Source organism: Cornus florida, unplaced genomic scaffold (genome assembly GCF_030987335.1).
Source record: "Cornus florida cultivar Cherokee Brave unplaced genomic scaffold, ASM3098733v1 CherokeeBrave_3.0.0_Hap2_Chr02, whole genome shotgun sequence".
NCBI lineage: Eukaryota > Viridiplantae > Streptophyta > Magnoliopsida > Cornales > Cornaceae > Cornus > Cornus florida.
In genome coordinates this window covers 113,080,881-113,101,304 of record NW_026775572.1, presented here as the reverse complement: position 1 = coordinate 113,101,304, position 20,424 = coordinate 113,080,881, and the positions used below count along the sequence as shown (strand labels likewise).

General features: G+C 37.1%; 3 protein-coding genes across 3 annotated transcripts in view; 2 read left to right on the top strand and 1 right to left on the bottom strand.

The window, feature by feature from the left end:
* The window catches only part of LOC132295574 (mRNA export factor GLE1-like), a 28,057-nt gene extending 13,465 nt beyond the window's left edge, over positions 1–14,592 (bottom strand). The window contains exons 1-6 of the mRNA XM_059793870.1: positions 14,231–14,592; positions 13,890–14,057; positions 13,197–13,320; positions 8,893–9,041; positions 893–1,064; positions 19–223 (exon numbers count right to left, since the gene is read on the bottom strand). Of these exons, the coding sequence (XP_059649853.1) occupies positions 19–223; positions 893–1,064; positions 8,893–9,041; positions 13,197–13,320; positions 13,890–14,044 (805 nt within the window). The 5' untranslated portion in view covers positions 14,045–14,057; positions 14,231–14,592. The remainder of the gene's footprint in view (positions 1–18; positions 224–892; positions 1,065–8,892; positions 9,042–13,196; positions 13,321–13,889; positions 14,058–14,230) is intronic.
* Positions 14,593–16,701: 2,109 nt separating this feature from the next.
* On the top strand, positions 16,702–17,277 carry LOC132296624 (protein FAR1-RELATED SEQUENCE 5-like). Its single transcript, XM_059794809.1, has one exon. The coding sequence runs from the start codon at positions 16,702–16,704 to the stop codon at positions 17,275–17,277; it is 576 nt and encodes a 191-aa protein (XP_059650792.1).
* Positions 17,278–17,439: 162 nt separating this feature from the next.
* Positions 17,440–18,863, top strand: LOC132296623 (uncharacterized). The gene is made up of 4 exons (XM_059794808.1): positions 17,440–17,882; positions 17,984–18,053; positions 18,125–18,586; positions 18,729–18,863. Exons 1-4 carry the CDS (start codon positions 17,440–17,442, stop codon positions 18,861–18,863), a joined length of 1,110 nt encoding a protein of 369 aa, XP_059650791.1.
* Positions 18,864–20,424: the final 1,561 nt, after the last annotated feature.

Genomic DNA, 20,424 nt, shown 5'->3' with positions numbered 1-20,424 from the left:
TTTCGGAAACATAAATACCTGCTGATGTTGCTTTCTGCATTATATTGGATCCAGATCCCGTTTGGAGCCCATCAGCTTCTTTTAGAGGCACTACAGCAGCACTAGCCCTTCTTAAATTTTCAGTAGCAACCTTTTCTGCAGCTTCTTTTGCTGCTCTCCTTTCAGCTTCCAAAGCTGCTGCTTTGGCTTCTTCAGCTCTCTTCTTTTCAGCCTCAAGTCTTGCCTGCATCCAACAAACAAGAACTTAATTAAAGCATACTAGTGTATCATCATAGTAGTTTTCTTTAAAATCCAGCAAGTATATATGCCAGGACTAGAATAAAGTGGCCAAAAGAAGGTATTAAGTTCCAGCAAGCCAATTATAGGTGGGTATAGTGGAATAGATCTAATAAGTGACATATCAATCAATATCACAAAGTAATGTAGAAGCACGAGCACATATAGTATGAATGCAATGCAGCTAGCAAAGGCAAGAAAAAATTGCTATGCCCATGATATGTAGAGCAAAATTTTCTTCCACCCTATCTCATGAATATAAAGAGATTATGATATTGTCTGTTCTCATACATCCTTGCAAAAATCTAGTATTCAATTAAGGAAAATTATCTGCTTGAAATATTTTTGGCAGATCTGAGGAAGAAATTCTTGGCAATAGCTTCCCATTCTCTACTAATCCATGATGCTGTCTGATATAAAAATGCTGTTTTCCAATGCCATGGAGGAAACAGAAATCATTGGATCGCTGTTTGGAAGTTCAGAAGTTCGGATGGTGGAAAATATTGTCAACCAGTTGCTAACCAAAGTGATTAATGCTACAGATGTCATGGGATGCACTTAGCATATTACATCCCAAACAAAAAAAATCAATGAAATTGAACCCAAGTTAACAAACCTCTGCTTCTGCTCTGATTTTTTCTTGTCGCAGTTTCTCTTCCTGAAGAGCCTTTTCCATCCTTTTTGACTCTTCGAAAACTGCATCATCTCTTATTCTCCTTTCTTTGATCTGGGATCTGTGTTCATGGACCCTCTGAATAGCAGTCAAGTGATTATCAAGTGCTTCTGCACTACAGTAATTCAAGGAGTGTCAATAAGTCATTTTTAGAATTCCAGTGAGAACAAAATGCTGAATTATAGTATCAAATATCATCATAGTTTAACTTTTATATTTGGTCAACGGAAAAATAAAATGAAATTTATCCATCAAAATCATATATAAATTAATCAATTGACATAATTTTCAAGAATATTAAATGAATAATAACTGATTTTTGGGCATGATTCCCTAATTCTGTCCAATGACTCCAACTCACCCAGCACAAAGATTATGATTTGGATCTTTCCTAGGGCTGGGTTCCGAAGGATGAGCCGGAAAATTCAATATCGTATTGTCCCCTTGAAAAGGCAGAGCAGATTAGTGAGGGGAAAGAAGACGGGACAGTTGTTCTGCAGGTGCTCCAGCAGATTTGTGATGAATAAAACAGATCCAGAAGCAGCGGGAAGCTGGGGAACCACAACGGCTGATGTGGTGGGTGCAAGAGAACCTGCAATTATTGGAGGGGAAAGCTGATTTGTTGTATCAGTTGGAATTAAGGATAGGGAGGAAAAGCTTCTGCCATTGCACACCAAGCTTGGGCACAGACGGCAAAGACGAGGGAAGCCAACCGCCATTAGTGTTGCACCAGCAAACTCTAATGCAACAACACCCTCACTCACTCTTGAGCTAAAGCCTATTAAAAAGCTTGTCAAACCCATCTTGTTGCCTAACGAGGAGGAAGGCACTGAAATGGAAAGGAAGGTTGCATCTGTTTTAGTTTGGACTGCTGCTCAATCTGCAAGTATGAAGATCAAGAAGTGTGAAGCTACGAGGAGGACAAGGAAAATCGAGACCAAACCGGTCGGGTGAGATGCATCAGATCAAGATTTAAGCTCAGTCATTGCAGAAATCATTCTGATTGTGAGGGCAATAAAATGAAACTAGACTGATAAGGTGTGTGGAGCGGGGAGAACTCCTGCGCAGTCAATAATCTACCAGATGGATTGCTGGATCAGGTGGATGATGTTCCACAAGGTTCCCAATTGTGCTTCAAACCAGCCTGCCATGTGGAGAAGCTAATGCTGTTATACTCTACTGAGCCAACCAATTCCAAATGCAATCTCTCAGGAGATGCTATTTATTGAGAATCAAAGTTGGAATTTCAATATTCCCTTGGTAAACCTGCCTCCTTTGATAAATTCAAATTCAACAATTTATAGAAATAACAGTATTGCTAACATATTTTAATTGACAACTAAAGCAGCCCACTTGAGCTAAGCAAAAGTAAAAGGTTTATTCTGGATCCAGATGTCAGCGGTCATCTCCATTTTAGCTCCAATGGAGGGGACAAAGGTAATTAGAGTGGTCTATTCCACAATAAGCTCACAGATATTTTAAAGAATTGAGAATGGAAATCTCAAGCATGCACAACCCTCTTCTAAGAATGACACTCACTCGGTTTCTTTTTTCTTTCAAAGATCATAGAGAAAGGGATGAATTATAAAAGGAATGGATTATTGAGCACTTACCAAAGGGAATGTACTCCACACATGCTTATCAAGAATTGTGCCAAGAGAATGTTGGGACAAATATCTAGGAATTTTTTTTTTTTTCCTTTTCAAGTTAAAGTGCCCAATATAAAGAAATAGTCCTTGAGAATGGTTCCTGTGACGACCCTGGTTTTTAGGCCAGGGTGTCCTGTGATGAACCGTAAGGATGATCCGATAACGGATCCGAATGCGGAAGCGAAAAACAAAAAACAAGACTTTAAGAAGTCAAAGTGACCTTCCATGAAGTCGTGGAACTCAACAAGAACTGATGCGGAAGCAAAAGATCAAAAATATGACAAATAAGCCCCCAGGGGTAAAATAGTCATTTCTGAAAACTGTAAATTCGGGTGCCACCGAGCACACCGCTGGAAGGACAACAAAAAAATAATCAAGATGGACTCAAGAATCGCATGATTCGGAGTCCGAACGAAGGAGAAACGGCATGACGAAGAAAAACGAGCACTTAAGGCAAAAAGGGTAAACTGGTAATTATCCAGGAAGAACCGGGTGCAACCGAGCACACCGTTGGAAAGATAGTGAAAAATTAGTCAAGTTCAAAAAAAAATTCACTTGAATCGGAGTTCGGACGAAGGAGAGAAACCCAAAAGAAGAATTGACGTCGCGGCAGCCCGACGAGGGGCCATGGCGCACACGGCGCCCATGCGCGAGCCCACCGGCACCCAAAGACATGGCTGGTGGCAGCCCTTGGCTGCTGCTACATTTTTTTTTTATCTGCCCAGAACTGAGGCTTGAAACGGAGGCCAAGACGAGTTTTTCTGGAAAATCACGAAGAAGAAACCCCCCCTAAAATCGAGTTTTCTACCTGACTTTACGGACGGAATCGAATAAAACTCACTGTAAAATCCCCAAAATGCCCCTAGATCAGAACTGAACAAGAGGGTTAAAAGTTGCTACAGTGATTGTCTGCAACTGAGAGCAAAAACGAGCTAGAAGATGAATTTTTCTGGAAAAATACAAATAAGAAACCCCCCTCAAAATTAAATTTTCTACGTGACTCGCAAAGAGAATTAAAAAAAAATGCAATGTAAAATGCCCGAAATGCCCCTCCATAAAATCTGGTCATGGAGGTCCAAAAAGCTGCTAAAAGAAAACAGAAAAGTTGAACTTTGCGATCGATTTCCGGCACCAAGACGACATTTTCTGGAAAAACACGTAAAAGAAACCCCCCCTAAAATTATGTTTTCTAAGCGACCATGTCAAAAGAAGAAAATAAAACTGATGTAAAAGGTCCAGAATGCCCCTAGATCAGATTATGCAAAAAAAGTGCGAAATGAATTCACAAGAGGCTTAAAACACAAACGATAAGGTTTTGCCCGGAAAAGACCATGCACGCAAACATAACTTACCTATTTGGACGTGCTACAATGGTCCACGACTTAAAAATACCACCGATGCAAAATTCGACCCCCCAACGGGCAAAAAGGCAAAAATGGAACTTGGAATGAAAACTCAGAATCCAAAAATACAAAACGGGATCAAATGACCGTTTGGCCCTTGGCCACACTTCAAACATGATTAATAAGACCCTATGAAAGAATGAAAATGGGATTTCCACACCCGATGCAACCATGGTGAAGCAATGACTTGCGATTTTTCAAGATTTTCACAATATTTCACGAAGTTAAAAAGTACATAGAACACAATATAATGGTCATTGGCCTTCGGCCTCATCTCATACATGTCAAATACATTGAAAGAAGTGCACTTATGTACACATTACATATATGGAATCAAATATACATATTTTGACATATAAGTCTACAAAATGACATTTCATGCTAACATTTGCATGAAATGGAAACTTGAAAGCTATACGACATCCAAGGAATGCTAGGCGTCACGAACCAAGTCTTCGTACTTGAAATATGCCCCAGTATTGTAGGGGTGAGTAACATAAAGCTACTTGTAGGAGATGAGCATGCATCGACCTAGCATTTTACAAATTTATCACCTTAAAGTGAAACATGTTAAAGGGGTTCACGCCACCTAACGCCTATATCGAAATGAGACTCAGGGTGCATCCAAAGCTACCTTAGAGTGTTTCTAGCATAAATCACATCATCTATGCTATTTAAACAATATGGAAGCACGTTATACAAAGCAACAAGATATAGGTTCTTAAAGGTATTAACTTGCAATTTCGAATACAGAAACAACTAAAGTGATCATGTCACCTAACGTCTATGTTCTAAATAAGTCTAAGGAATCATCCTAGGCCATGCTGAACAATCAAAACGCAATATACAACTTCAATGCAATCTAACCACATAAAAGCATATTATACAAGGCAACAAAATACAATTTCTTAAAGCTATCAGCTTGAAATCTAAAGCACGAAAACAACAGAAGTGGGTCATGCCACCTAACGTCTAAGTTATAAATGAATCAATAGGATCAATCCTAAGCTTTATTAGAACGTCAAAACACGATTTTCAATATCGATGCTATTTAACCAACATTGGAACTTCCAATACAACGCATAAAGCATAATTTCGCAAAGTTAACATCCTGTAACTTAAAATGGAATGACAATTAAGAAACAACAAGTTACAACATCATCTAGTTAACAACTTGAAAATAAAATGCGAAATCAAACAAAGTGGATACTCGGACGTCACGCCGGATCAGACCGACAACATAGTTACTTTAGGGTTACTAGCCCATGGGTAACCTCCCTATGTGCGCACTAGACTATATATAGAGGGACTATCCCCCGTACTAGAACCACGTCCTAGCCATAGTCAAACAACGACATCCCCAAGTTTCCAAAATCAACAAGTTGTGCAACAACGCATATATCAACAGGAATATGCAAGATAATCAACTATCTACTAAGCACAACCAAATTTGGAAACCTATACAATACATGCTCTAAATCCACAACTAATATGATATGATGAATGTCGAATCTTCAGTGTGCGATTCGTTACACGCTATGCATGAAAGATGTTAAACACGAAGTGTGTAAATCATTACACAAGGTAACAATATATTCAATAAGGAAAACATATTATCACGAATACAAACATAGCAACTATGTTATCCAATGTTCAAAACATAACCAAATGAATATACAACAAGTCTAAGTCCATGATTTGAATATAGAAACCACTTCTAAAACACAACTAGATCATGGAGCAAATTGATAGAATTTAAATAGATAAACACAATTAAATTCTCTAGATTCTGATTCAATTCCAAATAACCTCAATTTAATACATGTTAAAGGACATGGCATGGTCATCACCTATATCCATTCTAAAACTCAATTAGGTTGTTGGAACAACAAAGTAGAACTTTAATTAAATCATGCTAATTTAATTACTAAGGTTCTAAAACAACTTTTAATAGTCCCAAATTAATATATACTAGTAAACAAGTCATGGCCAATACAAATATCAAGTTAAAACCTTAATTAAGCTAAAGGGATCACAAAATAGATTTTAATTAATTCTTTTTATTAAAATCTCTTGATTTTCAAACTTAACCAAATGCTCTCAAATTAACCTATGTTGAAAAACATGCCAATGACTAATGTAATATCACATTACAAGTGTATTTCATTCAATTTACGACCATGCGAATTAAACCTTCACTAAAGTTAAATATAAAACAAAAATTGCAATTCTCATGCAATAAATCCCAATTTAATACATGTGAACAACCATACCAAAACTTAATTTTCTAGCATGCCACAATACAATTCCAAGTTGTATACCACCATGAGGATTAAATCTTAAACATGGAATTTAATTAAATAAAAGGTTTCAAAACCTAACCGAATATTCTAAATCAAATATATGTGAAACTATATGGCATGTAAATCAAGAATATCAAGTCAGAATTTAAATAGAGTGAATAGTGCACTCAGGGCAAATTAATTAATCAAATTAATTAATAATTATTAATTTTCAAAACACCTCCAATCACTTTCAAATTCAACTATGTTGGAGAGCATGCTAAGGCCTAATTTAATATGCTAACACATATTGATTTTAAGCTAGTTAAGGCTATGTGAATTAATCTTTCACCTTAGATAAATATTAAATAAAATCTTTAATACTTATTCAAATGTTCCAATTTTAATACACGACAATGAGCATATCAAGGGGCAATATAAAATCATACTCAATGTTTAAACCAAGTCATGTGCAACCAGGAAAGTTAGATCCCGTACAAGAAAAATAAATAATAAAATCTCTAGATTTTATATTTAATCACGCAAACAAGTATTATAAGCACCACAAGCATGCTATATAACAAGAATTTGAACCTAGAACATCTCCTACCTCAATTTGAGATGAAAATCCCAAAGGCCCACCAAAATGGAACGGCTCCGAATCCGACGAAACTACTAGGTTTTGTCGGGGACAACGCCGTGAACATAACCCCCATGAAAGCCCTATCAAAATCATAAGTTGACCTCAAAACCAAACTCAAGAAATGGTCGAAACTGAATTCTAATAAGGGGGAAAGGTAGAGCACGGCGAGGGGAACAACAAACGTTAAGGCCGAAGACTTTCCATCAAGGAAAAGTGAACCAAAAGAGGAGAGAGAAGATGGCAGCACCCCTTGGGCTGCCATGGGAGCTCCAGGTCGTGCATGAAGAGGGGAGAAGATGAAAAATGAAATATCTCACCCCCCTTTTATAGAAATCTCAAAAAGTGCCCCGAACGGGCCCCATCGGGTCCGAAAAAATAAAATTTGAGCAGACGCGCTCAAATAGCAAAACTTTGTGAACGAAAAAGATTCAAAATGATAAAATATGAACAACGGAAGAAACGGCGTCGAAAACCGAGTCCCGAGCAGAAAGTTATGCCTAAAACAAGTCTGGCGCAAACCGGGGCCAGAAACCCTGAAACTGGAAAATATCGACCAGGAGGAAATTCCAAGAGTACACAACTCGACGAAATGTGAAAATGAATCCCGTACGAGAATCCAGGCTCAAAGAAGACATTTTGCAATAACTTTCATTAATTACACAATGGCCCCTCCAAAAAGTGAAAACTGCACTTATGGCCCAGAATAAAAATATCTTCCAAAAATATTTTTTTAAAAACCCCTGAAATAAAATATCTTCAAAAGATATTTACGAAAAACACCCCAAGAAAAGAAAATAATTTCAAAAAACTTTGCATCCATACCCCTGTGGACACCGGGAGCAACCAGAGTACTTTATTGCAAAAGTAAAAATACGTATTTCGAGAAAACCACTCAAGATGAAGGCACGTGAAGTCAAAAACCAACTCCGAGCATGAGAAGTGAGGTTGTGCCAAAAACTGACAAACGAAGATAAGACAGAATAGGGAAAAGGACGAAATAGGGCATAGTGTCGAAAAACGAAAAATATGAAAATGATTCGGTCCTCAAAGGAAGTTGTCAATCCACGGAAAAGAGTCTCAGGAACCAATTCCGAGCACTCGAGATGACACTAAGCGACACAAAACAGAGCTCAGAAAAGAAAATTAAACGAAAAAAATTCATTCGTAAAAGTTCAGGAAAAAGGAAAGGAAGGCAAATGACCGGGTCGTTACAGTTCTTGGCATGTAGCTGGGAAACTAATCGTTTTAAGGCCTTGACCTAGGCTTAAGCTCGTGAAGGAAAAGTTAAAGTTTCAATGTTCCTTTGGTATTGGACATGAAAAGGTTTAGACCACATTTCTAGTATAGTAGTACTACTTGGAAGGGGTGACAGACACTACTGAATCAATGTGTTCAAGTTCAATATATAACGATATCTACTAAATTACAGACAAGTGGCTTTAGAAAAGCATACATTTCCCTATTCTATTATTTCTGTAACATCAGGCAAAAAGTTCAGAGTTTCAATCCTTTTCCTCACCTCCTGTCGGGGAAAAAGGTGAATCTGTTTTGGATTTGCATGGTTATTGATCGGCCTGCTCTCAAAAATCCTAAACAAACTGATTTTTTGAGATTTAGGGTGTCTCTCAACTAGTGAAAATAACCAACATAAAAGGTCTTCAAGAGGCAAGCAACCTACACAAAGAAGAATTGAGACACGCAATATTGTATTTTACAATGACCTTTGAAATTGCAACTCTTCTCAGAAACAAAAACAACATTCAGGCAGGCCAGCTAATCAGTATCACAGACACTATGAAGTAACTCGGAAACATTTAAACACGACAACTAACTAGCAAAGATGACACGGAAACAACCAAACAGAATGAACGGGTAATAAAAACGTTGGTGACAAAACTAAAAGTTCCCAAAGACTTGTTCCAACTATCTAGGATGTTGTATGAAGAACCAGAATACGAAATCTTACATCTTGCGTTCATACTGCATATCAAGTTTCCTGTCCATGTCGCGCCTTGCTTCAGTATGTTTCTCAACTCGAGCAAGTGCAGAGATAAACTTCTCGTTTTCACTCATCAGATCTGTCTCCAATGCTAAAATTTGGTTTCTAATTTCCTCCTGTTAATCAAGACATTCATGACAGATTAAATATATGCACTTATCAGAGAAGATTGAATCGAACATATAAATGCATCTTTTTCCGTGTGGAGGGAAGGAGTGAGAGAGAGAGGGAGAGAGTTATGGATGCATATTAATCCCAAGTATGGCAAAGCTAGATGAAATTCATTTCTAGGCACTACATCAAAAAGTTTTAAAATAGTACATACTAAATGAGACAAGTTGAAAGGGCCATGCTATCAGCATGTAAAGTAACATATACTGTATACAAGTTCAAGTTTCAATTTTCATGCAACAATATAAAGTATGGTTGCACATACAACTCTGAGGATAGGATAACAACTTTGCCAAAAAGTAAATATGATATAGTTCTGTGTTTAAGAAAAATTAGAACTGCCCCATAAATTTTAGAACTGGTTAGAGGGATATGGGGAAAAGAACATGGTCTATCTAGGCTATTATAAGCATACCTCTATACAACAGAGGGCTCTTCACCTCATGAACATGCTAATCACGTGTTAGGTTTCACAAGTTTAAAGAAGAAACAAATTTTCTGTCAATTTCATTCATGAGAAACAATGTGGTGTCCTGTTCAGGCTATGCTGTTTCAGCACAAAAAAACAGGGTAATGTTCACAATAAAAGTGTAGTGACCAATTCTGAAGTCCAAAACCTAAGCATGCAAGTGTCCATGAGTTAGCTAGTAACGCAATAACACTGGATTTTTAAAAAAATAAAAAATAGGACTATTATTGCACTAATGACCAAGGGCATGAAATTTCAAAATTCTGAGTGAACAGATAACGCTAAAGAGATTTCATATTAATCACAAAAAGGTTCACTGAAGCCCTCTCCTAAACTCATCAGAATTTGTAGAAATGTGTTTATTAATGCATGTCAAATAGGTATCGCAGCCATCTTAAACCAAGAGTGATCACACAGACACCTTCTTATGTATCATGCTCCCATCAAAGCTTGAGGTTTTGCATCATTATTTGATACACAAAGTTTGTTTTTGTTCAGATTATGAAGCTCTCCAATTTCCCAATGCCTAAAAGATTATCATATCTTGGCATGCCAAGTGCCCAAAAGATAATCATAGAGCGGAGAACTTCCATGGGAGAGTCAGGTCCTGGTGGGAGAAGGCTTCGGTGTTTAGCACTTCGAGTTTTGTTTTAGCTGGGAAGCTTCGGTTGTTGAAGACTGAGCTTCAGAGATGAACAAGGAGGATTTTGGGAATTTGAAATGGAGGAAAAACAGGGCTCTTTGTGAGATTGCAGAGATTGATGGGTTGGAAGGGTTGGGTGGTATTGATGAGGCTCAGAGTATTCGGAGAGCAAAGTGTCAGGCAGATATTGCTGAGATTGCTACTCTGGAGGAGATTTCGTGGCGTCAGAAATCTAGGGCCTTATGGCTTAAGGAGAGTGATTGAAATACGAGGTTTTGTCATAGACTTGCCAATGCCCAGGAGGGGTAATCATATTGGGAAAATCCGTATTGATGGGGTGGGGTTGTGTAGGGAGGAAAATGAATTTAACATAATTACCCTACCTAATATGTGTAGGGGATTGCCTCCTACTACGAGAGACTGAACTCTGAGAAATTCAGATGGAGACCCCGATTTGGAGGCCTTGCCTTTAACTCAATTTCTGAGATGGAGAGGGATGGACTTGAGATTATTTTTTCTGAGGAGGAAGTCTTGAAGGCGCTGAAGAGATGTAATGGTGATAAAGCTCCCAGCCCGGATGGTTTCACTACGAGGTTCGTGTTGGAGAGTTGGGATGTGGTTAGGGATGAGGTGATGGGCACTTTTCATGAGTTTCAATCACATGGGCGGTTTGAGAAGTCATTGAATGCTTTTTTTATTGCCTTTATCCCTAAGAAGGGTGGAGTGTCTGATGTGAAGGACTTTAGACCTATTAGTTTAGTGGGGTGCATTTAAGCTTATAACTAAAGTCCTCACCCTGAGATTGAGGGATGTCTTGGACGGAGATATTTCAGAGTCCTAGAACGTGTTTGTTGGCGGCCGGCAGATTCTAAATTCTACTCTCATCGCTAAAGAGTGCATGGACTCTAGGTTGAGTAGTGGTGTCCCCAGTATTCTCTAAAAGTTGGATATCGAGAAAGCTTATGACCATGTTAGCTGGAGCTTCTTACTTTTATCTGTTGGAGAGGTTGGGTTTCGGGGTGAGATGGAGGAGGTGGATTGAGGCATGCATTTCATCGGTGAGATTTTCGGTTTTCGTTAATGGGGTTCCGACTGGTTTTTTTCGCAGCTCTCGGGGTATAAGATAGGGGGATCCCCTTTCTCCTTTTCTATTCATCATTTTTATGGAAGCACTCAGTAGACTGATGAGGAGGGCTATGGATTTGGGGTTTATTAGGGGATTCAGGGTGGGCAGAGATGTGGATCATCAGCTTGAGATTTCTCATTTACTGTTTGCAGATGACACTCTGGTCTTCTGTGACGCCAATATGTTGCAGCTACGATACTTGAGGTGTGTTTTGGCTTAATTTCTGGTAGTCTCTGGCCTGAAAGTAAATATGGGAAAGAGCACTTTAGTTCCTGTGGGGGAGATTCATGACATTACTTCTCTTGCATCGGTGCTTGTATGTGGGGTTAGCTACTTTCCGATTTCTTATTTGGGGTTGCCGTTAGGTTATCCGTCAAGGACGGTGGGGGGTTGGAATCCTGTGATTGAGAGGTTTGAGAGAAGATTGGCCTGGTGGAAGAAGCAGTATCTTTCAAAGGGTGGGAAGGTCACCCTTATGAAGAGCACGTTGTCGAGTCTTCCTACGTACTTTCTTTCTCTTTTTTAGGTCCCGTTCTATGTGGCTGAGAGGATTAAGAGGATTCAGCGGAATTTTAAGTACCATCTTGTTCATTAGGAGTAGGTGAGCAGACCGTTTCAGCTCGGTGGTTTAAGCATTAGGAGGTTGCCCCCATTCAATAGGGCCCTCCTTAGCAAGTGGTTGTGGAGATTTGGAGGCGAGCGTCATCGATTGTGGAGGAGGGTTATTTCGTGTCGCTATAGGGAGGAGAGAGGAGGATGGTGCTCTTGTGTGCCTAGATTTGTTGGAGGAATCGGTGTTTGAAAATTAATATGAATTTTCAAAACACATCAGATTTAAAGTTCGACATGGTTCGGGTACTTGATTTTAGGAGGACTTATGGTGTGGTAATCGTTCTTTGGCTTGTCTTTTTCCTAGACTTTTCAAGATTGCCTTTGATAGACATGTTTTGGTTGCCGACTGTTATCGGCTTGATAGTGGCAGGTATTCTTGGGATGTGTGCTTTCATCGAAATTTCCAAGATTGGGAACTAGATGACATTTCTTTGTTACTGGATCTATTGTATAGACAGGAGGTGGATTGTGGATGTTCTGACTCCCTTTTTTGGGTGCCCTCTCCCCAGGGTAGATTTGATGTACGTTCCGCGTTTTGTTGCCTTTCCGAATTTTCAGGGGTTGATTTTCCTTGGAAGACGGTTTGTCGCTCTAAGGCTCTCGTCAAAGTGGCCTTTTTCGTTTGGACCGCAGTTTGGGGTAAGATTTTGACGCTTGAGAAAGAGAAGACAGGTTACTATCAATTGGTGTTGCATGTGTAAGAAGGATGGTGAGTCGGTGGATCATCTCCTTTTGCATTGTCCCGTGACTCATGATTGTTGGAGTCTTATTTTTGGCTTGTTTGGCGTTTAGTGAGTTATGTCACAGTCTTCGAGAGGATTGATTGACACTTGGAGATGTTTTTCTGTGGGATCCCATGCCCATGATGGCTGGAGGGTGGCACCTTTTTGCGTTTGGAAGGAGCCTAATAGAAGATCTTTTGATGGGGAGGAATCTTCCATTGGGGTTCTGAAATTTAGTATTATTAGTTTTCTTTTTTGTTGGGCGAAGGGGACATATTGTAATTTAATAGAGGAGATAGTTGACTTTTTGGGTTCCTTTGGTCCGTAGGACCTTTTCTTTTGGGCTCCGGCCTTTGTGTTGTCTACAGGATGTGTTCCCCTTTTGAACACTCTCTAATACATCATTACTCATCAAAAAAATAAATAAGTTTAATAAATAAATAAATGCACATGCACTTTCAAATTTAGTCAATTTCAAAGCTTTCAATAGTGATATTATTATAACAAAATAATCAACAAGCTACGCACCGTAATACTAATCTGATACTCATAAGTTAGTTCTAATAATGCTCCTTCTACTGGTCCCACCACTTTGTCCATCAAATGATATTGGGTTTCAAGAGCTGACTCATCTCCAGAATTATCGCTGTCACTGAAGAACAAACACAGTCATCCATCATCAGACTAACAGTTTGCATATCTTAAAATCATTATTTTGTTATCATGAACAATATAACAAGGAAAAAAATCACGTGCTCAAATGATAAGAGTAACCTCAAAAGTCGGATACAAAATTGATTCCCTCAAACAGCTCACATTATATACTTTTAGTGACTCTATGAGATTCATACACAATATCTATAATTCTATATTCATAAATTAGAAACTAGCAAGCCCAATCTGATCTTCAGATCCCTAATCGGACTCTGTATTTTTTCAAAATTATCCAAAATATTGATGAGGCTCCTCTGAAGCTCTAAACCTCCTATCTAAGCTCACAGCTGTAAGCCCTCAGCTTGTCTTTAAACTCGTAAAACTTCGATCCACTATTTCAATGTAAATCCTATACCATTACCCTCTAAATTCTAATGGAACTTCCTGCTTCTACAGTGTTACCTTCCCCATGTATAGTTAATGTTACTGCTAGTTTCTTTTAATTGTTAATTTGCTATTTTAATTATACATGAAGTTTGACAATAGGAATGTAATATGAATGTGCACCTTATGTAAAGTTCATCACAAGCAAATCGTCTACCCCAAACCAGAAATTGCTCACGAGCCTCCCCATCACCATCACCATCACTTCCTACATCCTCAATCTCATAGTCTGATATATGCATTGCGAAAGTCCTCGGACTTCTTCTGATATCCTTCATAATTGAAAGTTCTCTGAAGAGAGGTGACCAAAATGTTAAAAATACATTAACCAACATAAAAGTACTTGCAGATTTTTAAAAGATCATAAAAAATTTCACCAAATAGGATTTAGTTTGCAAAACAATTATTACAGACCTTGATTAATTGATTTAGAAAAAAAAAATTAAAACAAAACCCATACATACAAGTTAGCAGTTGCAGAGAGATAGGGGGCAAGCTTGAGAGTTGAGAGACAGCGGCTGAAGCTTGCGAACGGCGAACCCGAACTGGAACAGCGGGCGATGGAAACTGAAGGATATGGGTTTTGAATTTTTGAACAATCTGAAATAATATGCCGAAATGGGTTTTGATATACGTAATAGGTTTTGGAATTTTGATTCTCGCAGACAGATAGATAAACTGAAGTATATGGGTTTTGAACTTCTAATTCTTGTAGGTTTTGTAGTTTGCAGTTGCAGAGACAGAGAGAGGGAAGTTCAGAGTTGAGAACGAGAATAGAGATGGAGGCGATTGGGGAGGGATCAAAATCGTCTCCGGCGCAACAGTAAATCTGTTGCAGCCGGTGCACGGTACATGAACAATAAATCGTAAATAAACAGTAAAACGCGTTAAAAAATAATGAACAGTAAAAGTAAAAGTGTATAGTATATATATTTGGATACTGCCTATTATAGATACTACCTACTATATTATACATATGGGCCCACCAAATAACAAGAAAAAATGGGTAAAATTTGAGTTTCATTTCAACTTAAAAAAGGGCTGCGATTTTTTTTCATTATATTGTGATTCATTTTTTTCTCATCACAAAATAGAAGGCTAACTTGTGAACTGGTTGAGGGGGTTCGTTTGGATCTGAAAACAAAGTTGAGGCATGTTGTAAAGATGATCTATTTTTTTCTCTTCACAAAGTAGAAGCTAAACTTGTGAACTTGTTAATTCTCTTCTTTGGAAGTGAAGGCAAAGTCGAGGAATTTGGTAAAGACTTTAAAACAACACATTCTCTACAACTGACTGATATTGGGTATGTTTTTTGGTTTTAATTTTTGTTGTTTATTCAATGATCTATCTGTTATTTTTCCCTAATAAAAGTTGAGTATAATATTTGCGATCGACTATTGATTCTAAATACTTGTATGAATTGATACAGTGAAATAAAGTAAAATATGAGATTTTGTATATATATATAATTGGGTAGGCATGTTAGAACAGAGTTGGGACGTTGAAGTATTGGAAATAGGGATTGATTAGATTAACATGTTGGGATGTGCGGTCAATATACTTTTTTGGATTATTCAATTCAAATTAGTTCTTCCTTTTTTGTTTTGTATAGTTATAAATGTTAGATTTTTTTTGAAGAGATATGTATATCAATTAATATGTTGAAATATAAATTTCATTGATCAGGCATGTTAGAACAGAATTGGGATTTTGTAGTGTTAGAGATTAAGATTATTCATATTGACATGTTGGAACATGCACTTGAAACACATTTTGGGAATATTCAAGTCAAATCAATAATTTCCTTTTTTGCATTGTATAATGAAAAATGTTATAATTTATTTGAAGAGATAGGTGTATGAATTCCTATGTTGATATGAATTGAAAATAATAATAATAAAAAAAAAATATAAAAAAAAAAATTTGATTTTGTATATATTTCATTGCTCAGGCATGTTAGGATATAGTTGGGATCTAGTAATCTTAGAGATGTGGATTATTCACATCAGTTTTTGGGATTATTCAATTCAAATCAGTTCTTCCCTTTTTTGCATTGTATAATTATAAATGTTAGATTTTATTTTAAGAGATACTTGTATCAATATTCATATATTGAAATGAAGTTTAAAAAGAAAAAACACAAGAGTGATGTTGCATATATTTCATTGGTGAGGCATGTTAGAACATAGTTATGATGTTGTTGTCTTAGACATGGGGATTATTCACATTAACCTATTGGATCGTGCTCTTCATATAGTTTTGGGGATTATTTAATTCAAATAAGTTGTTCCCTTTTTTGTATTGTATAGTTATAAATGTTATATTTTTGGAAGAGAAGTTTTATGCAGTTCATTGGTGATATATGACCAAACTAAGTTGGGATGTGCAACTCTTAAGTGGTCATTGGTGTTCCTATATTTTAAATTTAAGCTCTTCCATTATCTTGTGTATTTTATATACGTACAACAAGTTAAAAAGAGGAAATTTTACTTGAATTATGTTGTAGGTTAAAAATTTTACTCCTTTCGATGGAAGATGACATGATAGATATTGAAGACACAACAAATGTTGTAGTTATAGAACCCCAAGTGAATCAATGGAACCAAGGTTTAAGATGGAGTTTGATACGGAACAAGAGGCATACGAATTTTATAATGCATATGGGGGTAGAGTTGGATTTAGCATCCGGAGGGAGTATTTTAATAATAGCCGTAAAATTGGGAAACTTTTAACGAAGTTGTTTACTTGTTTTAAGGAGGGTGTTAGAAAGAAGGATAGAAGGGACAAACATACAAAGACTACGCGAGCTGAAACAAGAACTAGTTGTGGTGCACAAATGCATATTAAATATGATGAAGCAAAGGGAAAGTACTTAGTTGATAATTTTGTAGATAGTCACAACCATCCTTTGATAATTGATTAATGCACCCACATGATGTCGTCGCAGAGATGTATTTCTAGCGTCCAGGCCATTGATGCGGACTTGGCTTCAGATTCAGGAATTGCAGCTCGTAATTCATATGAGTTAATGGCAAGGCAAGTTGGTTGTAAAGAATCAGTTGGATACATTAAGCTGGACCAACAAAATTATATAAGGACCCACAGACAGAATGAGCTTCAATATGGTGAGGCAGCATGGCTCACCAATTATTTTGTCACTCATGCTTGTGATGATCCTTCATTTTTCTATGTCTTACAGTTGGATGCTGAACAGATAATAACCAATATATTCTGGGCAGATCCTAAAATGATAATTGATTATGGCCATTTTAGAGATGTTGTAACTTTCGACACTACATACAAACTTGTACATGGCAACCGTCCCTTTGCATTGTTTTTGGGTGTTAATCAACACCGGGAGACGGCTGTATTCGGGGCAGCCCTTATGTATGATGAGACGGCAGATTCTTTTGTGTGGTTATTTGATACTTTTTTGAAAGCGATGTCCGGAAAAACACCAAAGACAATTTTGACTGATCAAGATGCAGCAATGGCGAAGGCTTTTGTGTAGGTAACTTGAATTAAGATTTCCACTCCTTTTCATATGCTGAAAATACCTATAATGCCTAATTAATACAATGAAGTAAATAATGGAAAAATGTTTATTATTCTAACATGATTTTAGGGTTTATTTTAAATGTCATGACTCAAACATGATTTTATGTTTTAGGTTATGCCTGGTACAAAACATCATCTATGTACGTGGCATCTAATGCAAAATGCACAAAAGCATGTTGGGTTCTTGTTTAAACGTGATGAACGCATCAAAAATGTGATATCTAAATTAATGTTCGAAATTGAGGAGGAGGAACAATTTATGTCAGAATGGGATTCAATGCTAAGGGTGTATGATCTTGTTGGTAACACATGGCTTGAGCATTTGTTTAGCCTGAGACATAGATGGGCCATGGCATTCGTTAAATATACGTGGTGTGCCAGAATGCGCACTACACAATTGAGTGAAAGTTTCAAAGCTCGCTTGAAGGAATACTTATCGAGGCAACTCATTCTTCCTGATTTCTTCACCTATTTTGATAGGTTGTTGTCGGATAAGCGTTACAAGGAGTATGAAGCCGAGTACCATTTGGTGCAGAGGCTTTCGCAAGTTAAATCAAAGTGTGACATGTTACTTAAAGCCGGGAGACATACACAAAAGTTATATTTCAGCTTTTCCAGGAAGAGTTTTTAATAGCTTGTGTGAGTGATAATGTTAATAGTTGCAGTGACATGGATAACAATGGACAACGTGTTTATAAAGTTACTAGTCGTAATGGGATGCAACGTTCTGTGACTAGAACAGTTGAGGATGAATTATCTTGTTCATGTGGTAAATTTGAAATGAATGAATTTTTGTGTAGTCATATTTTAAAATCCTTAAGGATTGTATGAACATCATTGAATTGCCTTCTCGATATATATTAAGAAGGTGGATTAGGAAAGCCAGAGATGGGAACTTGGATAAGATTCTTGGCTGTGAAGTGTTGATGGATCTTAAACTTAAGGTAAGGCGACAACACAGGACCCTTTGTCGTATTTTGACCGAAATATCTTCCATTGCATTGGAAGACAATGAGGGATACAATGATTTATTAGTAAAAGCAATGGAATGGAAAAAATCTGTCCAAAGAAGTTGTAGTCGTACTTTGGTTGGCAGTAGAAAGGCTGGTAAAATGCAGAATAATGGGGAGATAAAAAACAGTGGAATAATTTCCGTGGGCGTCAAGACGAAAGATACATCTAAAGGACAAATGCGTAGGTGCAAATCTCCCATTGAGAAAAATGCCAAGAAGAAGAGCAAGTGTATGAAAAGAATAGTTGAGGTATTTACCAAAAGTTTTTAGTTTACTTTTCATATTGTACTTACATTATTGTGGTCCTTGTTTTACATTAATGTTATGGATTTATTTGTCGTTTCTGGTTGTGTACTGAATCGAATAAAAATTGAATTTTATTGTTTTTTAGAAAGCGAATGATAGCATGGTCTCCAGAGTGGGAGGTGGCAGTTGTAGTCAGACATGTCTATTAGTCGATATTAGTATTGTTACGACTATATCATATCCAACACTTAATTTTCGTGATAGTTGTGCAATTCGTTAATTTTGTTTACAAGTTTACTGTAACCTAACAGAAGTACACAATTTTTGTTGAAGGGCAATGAAAATCCAGGCGAATGTGTACATCATCAATGTTATATGCCACCACCACCTATAATGCACAATAGGCAGGCTTTCCAACCTCCGTATAGCCCCGGTATTCATTTTTCGCAACCCATTACTCCATTAAGTAACTAGGTAATTATGTTGAATCAATTGCATTGTATTAGTGGAGCACGCTTTCTAGATTTAATTCCCATAATTTCTAATGAACACTATAAAATGTTGTAAAGTTCTATTGGTGATTCACGGTTGTTTTCATCTGAACTATTTAGTACTCTTTCTTCGTATGGCGAATCGTGCACGGCTAATTTTGGAAGTCAAATGGTATATATTTTAATATGATTTGTTAGTCAAACCAATATATTTTAGGTCTTTATTTCTTTATTTTATCTAACAATTCCAATTTCTTTCCACGGTCATAAATAAAGACACCTGCTCCCAACCTCGGGCAATTGACTTCCACTGAAATGTCGCAACTGCCAAACTCAGAGATTAGTCGTCCAATTCAACAACAATTGTTCAAATATTGAGTAAGCAATGTTTATGTATTTTACTTTATCCATGTCGACTTCGTCTAATTCTCTGCCACTGTATCGAAAAGATAATTTTAAATTACATACATCTCTAATTGGGCTAACCAATGACTGTGGTATCTGCAGTAAGAAAACAAAGGAGGGAGCTTTTGGTTTTCTGAATTTTTGAATGAATTCGTCTGCCATAGTTAAGTGCAGTTTGGTGTTGGTACTACCTCCAAATGGGAATTGGGTTGTATGGATGAAGTTTGTATATTCTTCCTAGTTTGGTAGGTTAGCATAGTTAAGTTGCACTGGAGGAATTTATATTTCTGTTATTTGCCAATTGTTGTAAACGATTTTATGTATTTGTGGATATATGCATTTGGCAATTGGTAAACTATTGGTTTTTTTGCTTTCACTTTTCACAAGTAAATGTATAGTTTTGCAAATGATGAATCCCAACATTTTCATACTATGCATCTCAACACACAAACTTGCTGCATCACAACATTTTCCCAAATTGTATCCCAAATTATCCCGACCAGCTGGGACAGATGTATTGTTGCATTAAATAGAATAAGTGGGGGACTAAACTTTTGGCTGACTCACTATATTGCAAAATTAAATCTTTAGTTTTTATGTTCATATATACTAAATTCAATATTCTCTCACCCACTATGATAATTACATACATCACTAGTCAATCAAACTGAATTGTGTAAATCAATGTTTTCCAGCTGGGTCATACAGATGTATTGTTGATAAGTGGCAGAGTAAACTTTCGGCCCTTTCAGTATACTGACATGGAACTCTGACGTTCATAGTTAAATCACTACTTAAACTAGATTCTCTAAAAGTTAACTTGATCATAATATCACACTAACTAAACCTTCGCAACAGTACATTCAGTCAGGGGTTTGGTAAAAAACGAAAACACAAATTCATAATCAATACATAGGTGTATGAAGGTCTTCAAATATGATCCAT